The sequence below is a fragment of the Scatophagus argus genome, chromosome 7, assembly GCF_020382885.2.
Source record: "Scatophagus argus isolate fScaArg1 chromosome 7, fScaArg1.pri, whole genome shotgun sequence".
NCBI lineage: Eukaryota > Metazoa > Chordata > Actinopteri > Scatophagidae > Scatophagus > Scatophagus argus.
Window position 1 is genome coordinate 4,479,588 of NC_058499.1, and position 11,961 is coordinate 4,491,548.

At 43.6% G+C, this 11,961-nt stretch overlaps 1 protein-coding gene across 1 annotated transcript; it reads left to right on the forward strand.

Moving 5' to 3' along the window:
* Positions 1 to 4,672: 4,672 nt before the first annotated feature.
* On the forward strand, positions 4,673 to 9,872 carry hapln3 (hyaluronan and proteoglycan link protein 3). Its single transcript, XM_046395357.1, has 5 exons — positions 4,673 to 4,753; positions 5,558 to 5,716; positions 6,635 to 7,033; positions 7,748 to 8,050; positions 8,136 to 9,872. Exons 2-5 carry the CDS (start codon positions 5,572 to 5,574, stop codon positions 8,411 to 8,413), a joined length of 1,125 nt encoding a protein of 374 aa, XP_046251313.1. The 5' UTR covers positions 4,673 to 4,753; positions 5,558 to 5,571; the 3' UTR covers positions 8,414 to 9,872.
* The last annotated feature ends 2,089 nt before the right edge of the window (positions 9,873 to 11,961 follow it).

Below are 11,961 nucleotides of genomic sequence, written 5' to 3' on the forward strand. Positions count from 1 at the left end.
CTGCTACAGCAAACTCTGACATATTTTCTCTGCAAATTGCACACTGTCTCCCAGATTGGTCTTGGAAAATATGAGGAATTTAATTCAACTGACTGAACCTCCATCAGCCCCCAGAGTCTGTGTATTTGGATTCCTGGCATTACAGCTGGCCAGCAACGGACTGAGGCTCTGGGCCAAAAGAGGCAGGAAACTGAAGGCACCGCAGCGGGTTTGAACAGGAAGGATCCTCTCCTGGAAAACAACTTCAATTTCAGATCAGGTACCAACACAGACAACATCTTCAGAGACGTCATGTAAACGAGGGGAAATCCTATGTTATTTCTGCACAAACAAATGTTGGATACTGTTCATTTGACAGATGATGAAGGGCTTTCTCATTGTGTGGATCATAACTGCACCCCTTATTTGGCATTTTGTATGTTAAGTCGGTGCTAAACTTACATCAGTGGCTAACAAAAAAAAAAAGGAAATTGTAGTGTTTATTTGTTATTAAAGCTCATTTTACCTTCTATCTTCTAATCAAGCAGGAAACTGTCACCTTGAGCCCTGCAGTTCACCCTCCTGTTGGTCTTTTATTGAAACTTTCCTCTGTAATCATTTCAGTCACCACTCTCTCTCTCTCTCTCTCTCTCTCTCTCACACACACACACTCACACACACACACACACACACACACACACACACACACACACACACACACACCTTTTGTGGCTAACTAACCTCTCTAAGAGCAGGCTCTGCTAATGACAGCGTGTGACTGCACATGCTGACACGATCAGTTCCTCGGCTCTTCAGTCAAACTGCACAAACGTAAACACACACACACACACACACACACACAGTCACCTCTTCATCTTTCATGCCGCCTCTGTGGTCCAAGCGTCGCTCACCTCTCCGGGCCTGAATGTGGCTGCCTTGCAGAAATTACACCCCTCCAACGCCGCAGTCACCCAGCAGTTCACAGGGGCTGCTGGTATTTGGGGCCCCAGGCCAAAACCTTTCATCTGGGGCTTTGGGAAGAGCGCCGAGGCTGCCCTCTTCAAACACACAGGGGAGATAATGGCTTAGAGATACACAGGGAGGTGAAATGGCCATCACACTGGCTGAGAGTGGGGGCTGAAGACAATAACACACACTGAGGGGAGGTTTCAGGCTGTTGGGAGCTGCTAGCTAATCTTTCTGCCTGTTAAATGTAAGGCTCTACATGAAAAGTCAGGGCCAAAGTCAGGAGGATTCATCCTCTCTATGTACCACATTTCATGCCCATTCATTTAATACTTGTGGAGATATTTCACTAAAAATGTCAACCTCATGCATTTTTAGAGAACAAGTCAGACGTTGACCAAAGTCAATAGGACTGACTGTTCACAATTTCTTTCATGAACCAGTTGTTGGAATATTTTAGTCTGGACCAGCTGACCAACACTGCCATGCTGAACAGTTCCTTTTAGTTGCTAGCGCTGCAACTAAAAAGGAAACCCCAGACAAGGAAGCAAGCCCTTTCTGAAGCCATCATAGATATTTATTTTGAAAGCACATATTTCAGATGGTAATGCAGGCAGTGCAAGGAAGTGATGAGGGTGGTGGAGAGAGAAGAAGGAGTGAGGCTGAAGGGTTTGCAGAAACAAAGCTGTAATTCATGGTGTTTAACGTCCGTGACGATGAGTGAAGATCTAAATATTCAATGTAAATGTAACCTCTTTTTGTGACAAGTGTGAGAGAAATGTTTTCCCTTCACAGCACCGTCCAGTGTTGGAAACATGAATCAGAAGGATGAAAGGACAGCAGCTGTGGGTTTGTGGAGGAAAAGAAAAACAGAATAGAACAGAATGAATGCTGAGGGCAAACCACAACTGATGAGACGTTGGTGTCGATCCCGGATCTGGGATTTCTGCCATTAGATGATTATCGTCTTGTAGCCGTGACCGTAACATTAATGTGACTAGACTGTTTGCAAAGTCACATGAACTCAAACTGAAGTTCACATGCCACTGGGTGCATCAGAAAGCCACAGAATTGTTCAGCTTTTGAGAAGGGTGGTGCTCCTTCAGTACATCACAGGCTTTAGCAATGCTAGCGACATGGTCAGTCAGTCAGTCGGTCCACCCTTCGATATTTCTACAACTACAACACAGATTGCCCTCAAATTTTGTACAGACATTCATGGTTCCCAGAGGATGAACCTTCCTGACTTTGGTGAATCCCTGACCTTCCATGTAGTGACACCATGCGGTTGACATTTGTGGTTTTTAGTGTTTTTAGGTCTCAGCAGCTATTGGACGGATTGCTATTCATCTAGCGCCATCATCAGGTCCGATGTTAAATTTGTGCAATCTCTTTATTGTTTATGACCAAATATCTGTAAAACCACTGACTTTCCCAGCAGCTTTAACTGTACTTTGTAATATTGCTAATTTGCAAATGTAAACGCACTGAAATATTTTAATGAACACTGTGTGAGAGTGTCTCAATGCTATTTTTAACATGTGCTGGAGTTCAACCTCAGAGTCTCAATGGCTGTTTCGGTCTTATGCAGTTTCATGTTTCAAAAATGAAGAGTATGATGGCAGAAATATGTGTGAATGTGGTAAATAAACAAATTGCATGATCACTTTATAATCTAACCACTCCTTGATTACCCACCACGAAAGCGATTTAAACCACAAACATCCTGGTTGTCTGGTTTTCTTCAGCATCTCTGAAAACCCACTATCACACTCCCCCCTGCTGATGAAATAATAATGGTGGTCTTGGGTTTTTGTTATGGCGGCTGGGTGTCAGTCAAAACGCTGTAAAAACATCAGCGCCTGCAGAGGACTGACCGCAGAGGAAAACATTGCGTGCAGGACTGAGAAAGGCTTTTAGTTTGGGGGGGGATCCGAGTGCCGTGGCTCTTCTGGGGGCCGGAGCTGTCGAGTCAGACAATAATATCCAGCACAGCCTTAAGACTGGCTATGGCTCAGTGTCAGGAGGGCAGCTTCCATCTGCACCAGGATGACCAGGCTTCACTCAGATGTTCGGGCGGCGGCGGCGCAGCAGCACATTCTCTCAGGCCCCAGCGGGAAACTGGAATTGCTCTTGTTTTTCATCATGGCTGCTATTATTACAGCTAATGACTGAAATATGAGTTGGTGTGGCAATATTTGCTGTGTTACTTGAGGCCATGACAAAACAGGGGCAGTGGAATATGCTCTGTCAGCCTCCACATACCACTAACAACGCAGAAGCTTTGACGATGCTGCAGTTTAAAAAGACTGAACAGCTTTTATCCTTGATGCTAACCTGACAACAAGCTTTTCATGGTTACAGAGGTTCTGCATCGAGTTCTTTTCGAGAGTATTCAATGGCAAACAGTGTGTTTTCTGATGACCACCCCTCACTTATATTTTACAACTCCAGGGTCAGAGACAGGCCAGACCCTGCAGAGAAAATGCAGTAAAATACACCTGCATTGTTAACTGTTAATGAGGGTTTTCCCTCTGCTGGCAAAGGAGACTTCCCAGGCTGCTATTGCTCGTGTAAAAGAATGCTTTTGTGAAGTTGCAGCATGTTTAGTCTTTACATTTGGGCTTTGGATCACTAATACACTGAAGGATGAAGCTGTGGTTGTTGTAGCTGTCACAAATGGTCTGTTAGGGTTGAGAAAAAGAACATCAGATGTGTTTGAGCACATTTTTAGCGGGATGAGTCGAGGTCAAAGAAGGGGGTCAATGGGACTGACCCGACCCCCATTAATTTTATGCAGTGATGCAAATAGAACTCAGGTCGCATGTGCGTGCAAGATGGGATGATGTGGCTGTGGTATCTCCGTACAGGTATTTGTATTAGTGTCATCTTAACACGGTCATCATATTGGAAAAGGACAACATGACTTTGTGATATTCTTTAATTTAACGCTCACATATAGATGATGATTCTTTTTAGTAGTTTTTGTAGTGTTTGTTTCAGTTGGCGGGGTGTGTCACACAGTAGTACTATTAGGCATTTGTACTCAAGTGCCAAGAGTGAAAGTACTTATTCTGCAGTACAATATCACCTGGGACTGATCTATTCTTATTGATGACATTATTCGATTTTAAACGTGTGAACATCTTGCTTCTGCAGTTAGTTAAAGTGGAGCTATTTGAACTTTTGTTTATGTTTTATTCCAGTGGTTTGGTGTCCTTGGAACTTGAACTCTCTGAAATCGTAGACGTCTGAAACGGTTTGTTTTTGAAAAGGTTACAAACCAAAGATGATAGAAGCCACTGGTTTAGCCTTTTACAAATACTTTGTATTTTATATTGTATTATGTGTTTTGTTTAGAACTGAATCTGAAAAAAGTGGAAAAAGTAACAACAACTTTTAATTATAAACAAGTAATTATCAAGCAGCATAACATTGAAATACTCCAACAAAATGAGTAAATGTACCCAGCATCTTGTGTACTTTTCCTGTTATTACTTCAACCACACATTTCCTTTATATTATATCATACTCACATACTTTAACTTAAATAGTATTTTCAGTGCAGGACTTTTACTTACGACAGGGTACACGTATGCCTAAACCACTGATGCTGCGCTTGGCGCCGGCCGTGTGGGCTCGCGCACGATGAGGTCACTGCTGGGGCCGCGCTCACTTCAAAGAGGATGCCTGGTCCCGTGACGTCACCGCGCGTGAGTGTCAGGACGGTGCGCTGAGCGGAGAGACAGCAGAGGATGCCGAGGGGACGAAGTGAAGACAAGCCGGGCGGACAGCTGCTTTAGTATCTGTGAGTGACTTTTCACGGCTTCAGACTTTTAGACTTTTCTTTACGCAGTTGACTTAACTTTATGTTTCCTGTCGGCTGTACGGCTGATTTTAGAGCGATGCTGCGACAGAGTTGGTAAACAGAGAGCTGAGGTCAACACTTTACTTCAAATGCGGCAGCACGACCGCGTTGGAAAGACATTAAATAGACACGACATGTAGTCTTACGGTTTTATTGGGGGGAAAATGTCTGGATTCAATGAATTTAACGCGGAGAGGAGTGCAGGTCAAAAACTCCAAAGAAAGGAATCTAAGGAAAGATATGAGACATACATTGGAAGAAGAGATGAGACAAAAGTTTAGTTTCTAAGGCACATAATCGATCTGCTGTAGCCTGTTACGCAACTAAGGTCATCGCACAGTGTTTAATTTTTTTTAAAACGTTTTCATAGATTTTTGAAAGAGTATTTTTCTTTAAGGAACATGCAGAGCAGTAAAAGTGAAATAAATTAAATAGATCCATCTCATGTTTTTTTTTCTTCTCCATTTACATTTTTAGACATAAACCAGGATTTATAAAAAGCTTTTTTTTTTATTAGAAGATTTGATTATCATCACCTCATAACCAAAAGTCACTTCTGCCTCGAGTCCTGTCATGTGATGTTATTGTAGCTGCTATTTTCAGTCTCTGCGACGGATGAAAGTTGGAGTTTTAACTGTGACTTATGCACAAACAAAGCAGCCTCCAGACAGCGTCCTCCTCATGGTATTTATGGCAGCTGAATAGAATAAAGAGCTCAGTATTTACTCTGCTCCTTTGGTTCAGCGGAGGACAGCATCATGATCAGTCTACTGCGCCCCCTACTGGCCACCTGCCTGTACCTGCTGCTGCTGCTGCTGCTGCCCGGCGGCCAAAGCAGGAGCCCCGCGTACAACAACGGCTTTTACTACCAGGACATCAGCAACGGAAACGGGAACGGAGAGAGTAGGTCCTCCTGCGTGCGTGTGTGTCTGAAAGGGTCGGCTTTGCTTGTACGTATGTGTTGGCCGCACAGATCAGCCATGTTTCATGTGTGTCCATCATTTAAACTGTAGATGCAAATAGTTTGGATGAAGGTGACGTCCATCCTCATTAGGTGAATGAAATACGGGTGAGTATGACTGGAGAGACCTTTATTCAGAGCACCATGATGTCAGGATAAGCACAGGTGTGAATATTAACATCAGCAATGGCTCCATTCCATTTAGATCAGTAAATCACACCAGCGAGACATTACTGTTATTAGTTTTGCCTGTTTTTGACAGATTGAAATGCCCTCTGTGAGGTTAGCTGTGTAGTGGCTTCATACATTTTTCCACTTACAAAAGTGGAGAAATCCCTTGCACAGCAAACAGACTCGAATCACGGCTTTGGTGCGTTTGGTTCATAAGCTACGTTTGTCCCACAATTTAGCAGAAAAGAGTAAAAAAGAGCTGGGAAATGTTGTACTCCAGGGACGCCATGGGAAAGAAACAATAAAATATTTCAGTTCAAGAGTGAGGACAGCAGACGACATCAGTGCACGTCCTCTGCACTGATTGAAAGTGCAGCTGCGTGGTTCATCACAGGTATCACACGTTTGCTTTAAATGAAATATTTAATCTTTTTTAAAAGGCAACTTTCTTTTTTCTTGTCCATCCGTGGTTATCTTTTATCATTTCCTGTTGCCATGAAACTATTAAGTATGTTCATTTTTTGTGCATACTGGTGTGAGTGTGAAGAGGCCCCCACACAGCAGGGATTAAAGGCACATACCAGGGAGGTGTAGCTTTAATCATCTTTGTAAGTGATTCCATCGATTCCCGACAGAACAAAGTTAGGATCGTAGTGCTTGACAAGTTGTGTTTCTGCTGTCTTTTTTAGTCTTCTTCAATGGGGTTCGTCTCCATGTGGAGTCCCCTCAGCCTGCAGTGTCGGCCGTCAGGGGGAGCAGCGTCACCCTCCCCTGTCACTACCATTACGAGCCTGAGCTGACCGTGCCACGCAGGACCCGGGTCAAATGGTCCTGGTTGCCTGCCAACACCATCAGTGCACCTGTTTCCCCAGCAGCCGCAACCACGGAAACTGAGGTTATGGTAGCCATGGGCAACCGCCACCGCAGCTACGGCAGTTTTCAGGGCCGCGTGCGCCTGCGACGCTCAGCGCCAGGCGACATGTCTCTAGTAATCAATGAGCTGCAGCTCAACGACACGGGCAGATACCGCTGTGAGGTGATTGATGGTCTGGAGGACGAGAGTGTGACGGTGGATCTGGAGCTGCAAGGTGAGGAAAGAGTGTGTGTGTGTGTTTGTGGAGTGTATAGAGGAGGTTGTGTGACTTGAGGCATTATGTTTTCAGGTTGTCTTTCTGTTTGTCCTGTTCTCATGAATAAGACGTCTCAGGAACACCTTGAAGGAATTTCTGTCCATTTGGATTCTGTCGTATACTGATTAGAATTTGGTGGTCAAAGGTCAAGATCTCTGTGACCTCACATCCCTCCTTTCCAATCTGCTGAACGAGATATCCCAGGATCCCAGGAGGTTAGGGTGGGCTTTTTAAAGGATTGATGTCAAGAATGTTGATTGGAATGCGACTGGACTTTGCCAACAGTTTGAAACTCTTGAAGCAGATAACGCATGGCTGAGTTAATCCAATAATATGTCCCAGAGCAAAAATAATCTGTGGGTCCCGCAGATATATTAGTAGGGTTTGATACGGCACCAACACACAGCTGTGTTGCAATTTTATGCCTTTGGCCAGTTCCAGTACGGCAACTAAAATCCCATATGGCTGTAAAATTGTCTGTAAATGAATGGGTGCCACCTTAGAGTCCACTATCAAAAGCAGGGTGCAACATCAAATGCATCTCAGCTTTGACGAAACCCTTTGACAATGGGACATCGCCATAAACATCAGGTCGCCTCCCTCTATATTGCTTTGAATGATTGTAAAAACATAGAGGAAGCTGTTGTTATAATAAACTTATCTTCCATGCAGGTGTGGTGTTCCCCTACCACTCCCAGAAAGGACGCTACAATTTTAACTTCTTTGGGGCCCAGCAAGCATGCCAGGATCAGGACGCCACTCTGGCCACGTTTGAGCAGCTCTTCGCAGCGTGGGAGGAAGGACTAGACTGGTGTAATGCTGGCTGGTTGGCTGACGGCACAGTGCAGTATCCGATCACAGACCCACGTGACGGCTGTGGGGGCGTGGACTTAGCTCCTGGTTTGCGCAGCTATGGACAACGGCATCGTGTCCTCCATCGCTATGATGCTTTCTGCTTCTCTGCCTCTGTCAAGGGTCAGTATGAGAGTGTGGGAGAGTTTAAAATCTAAATATGTTTTTACACAACAGTCTTTTCACTTATGATTGTTTCCTGTTTTAGGGATCGTGTACTTCTTAAAGCGCCCGACCAAGCTCAACTTCACAGAAGCAGTCCAGGCTTGTGCCAGCGATGGAAGTCAAATTGCAAAAGTGGGCCAACTCTACGCTGCCTGGAGGTTAATGGGATTGGACCGCTGTGATGCCGGCTGGTTGGCCGACGGGAGTGTCCGCTATCCTATCACAAAGGCTCGAGCCAACTGCGGCCCAGCAGAACCAGGGGTGCGTAGTTTTGGGTTCCCACCTGTGTACCTGAAATTTGGCGTCTACTGCTATCGGTAGATGCTTTGACTCATCACAAAAGCAAAGCGTTCTAACAGTGTGCTGGTTCAAGGTCTGCACGAGAGGTTAGCATTAGCTGTAGCTTGGAAGCAAATTAGCAGTTAGTGAGTTTGTTCATTTCTGAGCTATTTTGATGCCACTCGGGTTAATTGCTCTCCACGACCATAACACTGTAGCTGATACTATCAGCAAACATTTGTCAAATTAAATCATGTGATGCCACTTGTACTCAGACAAAATGTCAAGACCATATGGCCAGACGTATATGGACACAAACACAAACATGGGCATTAATATGCTGGTGTAACTCCACCCCATTCTTCTGTGAAAGCTTTCTACCAGACTTTGGAATCTGTCTGCAGGACTTTGCTCTCATTCAGTCACAACAGCATTAGTGAGGGCAGCGGCAGATGTTGGACTGTTGGGCCTGGCTTGCGGTTGGTATTTCAGTGCATCCTAAAGGTGTTGGCTGAGGTTGAGGTCAGGACTCTGTGCTGGCTGGTCAGGATCCTCCACATCAAACCGTGAGAACTGATTCTTAATGGAACTCCATTCATACTCGTGGGCATTGTTGAAGGACCTTCTCCAAACTGCCCCTGATCAAAAGTACATGAAAGTATATGGAATAGAGCGCTCACATACTATTGGCCATATAGTGTGTAATGTCCCAACCACAACAACCCAACAATCCTGCAGAGAGTCCTTCCCATCTTCTTGCATTCAGTTATCTTTTTACTTACTGATAAAATCGATCTTGTTTTGAAATTTGGCTGAGTAGCTTTGACTTTGATCGACCACCAGCACTGACTTTGATTCACAGATAATATATTTCAAGCTCAGGGAAGGTTTTCAGACTCAGGAAAACCTTCATATTCAAATTAATTCACTGCTCTCCAACCATACCTCAATCCTTCTACCCTGTATTTATTCAATAAAACGTTTACATTGTTTTTTAAGAATTGCCCTCCAGAACATTGCAGTGAAAGGACAAACATTTAAACATTTAATCCTTGGAGCTTCATATAACAGCCGCAAACTTCTGGGTAAAGTGCCTTGCTAAAGGGCGCCTTGATGGTTGTGCGAGTGTTTTCCTATCAAATTTTTCCCGTTACTTCCACCACAGACTCTTTCTATCTTTCTAACACTGTGAAGTACATGTGTAAGCAGTTTTACAAAATATAACACATCTCTTTTTCATTTTGCTGGGTGATTAAGGGCAGTGCTCTGTGATGGAGAAAGCAGAAGTTATGAGTGAGTATCTGTATTGTTGTAATATTTAAACTACCGTACCTTGTTTACATCCATTGTGGAAGAAGAAACAGTGTTTTGTTGTACTTTTGTTGTTTTTCATCACATCTATGCATTTGTACTATTTTCTACAAATAAATAACACTACTGTAAAGACGTTTTCATATGAGGTATATTTGTAAGAAGAGATCAGGTGATTTTAATCCTTCCTGTAACTCCTGCAGTCAGAAACCTGCAAATTTGTGCTGTTATGTTAAACACAAATTTACAACCTGAGGTTGAGAATGTCACATGTATAACTATGTAATGCCACCAATGGTCCATTTAAATGAATACAGGCTCACTTATTTCTAGAGATTTTAGAAAGATTAAAACTGTATATCCATGCTTGTGCCCCTGGTTGAAAGGGTGAGCATGAAGACATAACACAGTCTTTAAATAATGGTAGCTCAAAACAGTAAACTACTGACATACGTTAAGATGGACAACGTGGCTCCACTTGCTCCCACTGTACAAAAGTGAAGCCAAAATATCCCAGATGTGAGCACTGCCACCTGGCGATGATGACATCACTTGGAGCCAGAGTCTGCTCAGTTGTGATCAAGCGGTGGTACCACAAGATCAAGTTCCCATCCATACACTCATTTGACCCAATCAGGAGCAGCACTCAGCTGTCAGTTATGATGTTTCATGATGTTATTATGTTAGGTAGTTCTCATCACACTGATGTTTGTTTAAGTTTTTATTTTTGTGACAAGTTTGGTTTTAATTAGTAAGTTGAAACCAAGCTTATCACAAAAATAAAAACTTGAACAAACTACCTAAGATGACAAGAACCATCTTTGGGAAAAATTAATTTGACATGTATTTTGAGTTTTTAGTTTGGCCCATGTTCCATCTGCCAACATGGAGGGGAGAGTTTTATGACCTCTAGTGGAGCCAGCAACTAGGAGGGAAGTTCAACATTCCAGCTTTGAGCTGTATGTTAACCAATATTAGGATATTATCAGGGGTTCACATTAATCATTGATTAATAAATACACATGAAACTCACAGGAATTCAACAGTTTTTATGCACCCCATCATGAACTGAACTTTGTTAGTTGATCAAGTCAGAGGTGGTCAGTGGTGATTTGGAAATCTGGAAGCAGATGTGTTGATAAGGAAATGTTGACGTAGAAAGTCTCACCAAAGTTTTTATCTTCTGGGGCCCATCTGTACTGTATTTCATAATTCATTATACACTTTGATGAGATATTTGGAAATGTGTGTTGGACTGGCAGGCCATCCCTGCTGAGACTTGATTAATGTCTCAAAAGAATGACATTTGACCACCGCTGTTCGTTGAGCTGTTGAGGTGCCACACAGGTTTACTTACAGTCCAAACAGGAATATCAGGGTAGAGAGGTGAGATGGGTCGCAGATCTATACAGAACAGCCACTGTATGTAAACAGGGTCGATCTGTCTGCGCACGATGCACTTTTAGATGAGGGGAGTCGAACACATTGCTACGCCCCCCCTGCATCCGGGTGTAAACAGAAGTCCCAGTGATTATATGGCTAACAGGTTTTATGAACACGTCCTATTTACACCTGTTGGTCAAACATGACTGACACACACACCCATACACACACACAGAGGTACCTATATTTCTATCTTTGTGAGGAGGACCCTTATTGACATAATGCATTCCCCAGCCACTTACCCTTACCCTAACCCCAAAGTCTAAACCTAATTCTAACCCAACCCGTAAAACCAAGTCTTGACCCTAAAAAAGCCTTTTGAAGTCATGAGGACCCAACAAAGAGTCCTCACTTAGTTTGTCACTATGTAGCAAGTTCAAGTACACACTCACACATACACACACATGTACAGTGTGGCTGTTTAAACACACCGTACAGATGCACATACAACTACCCATGTACTTATACTCATACAGGGCCCCTCTGGGTGCAACATACGCACACACACACACACACACACACACACACACACATGCACACAGAGCAGACCTGTTTGCTGTGACTGTGGTTATGAAGGTAGTCGCTGTAAAGGCTGATGAAGGAGCTATTTACTGTGTGTTTTTTCACAGGTGGGTTCCACAGGAAGGCAAAAAACAAACTAAATGCCAGGCTTGTTCTTCTGGCTCGAAGAGTTTACCTCAAACCAGCTCCAGTGAAAGATGATATTTCCAGAAAGTGACAGAACATCTCAGTGTGTGATTTTCATAAGTTCTGTACATCCAGTGCGAAGAGCCCTGTGCAGTTTCTGAATGCTAAATGTCAGCGACTCACTAAAA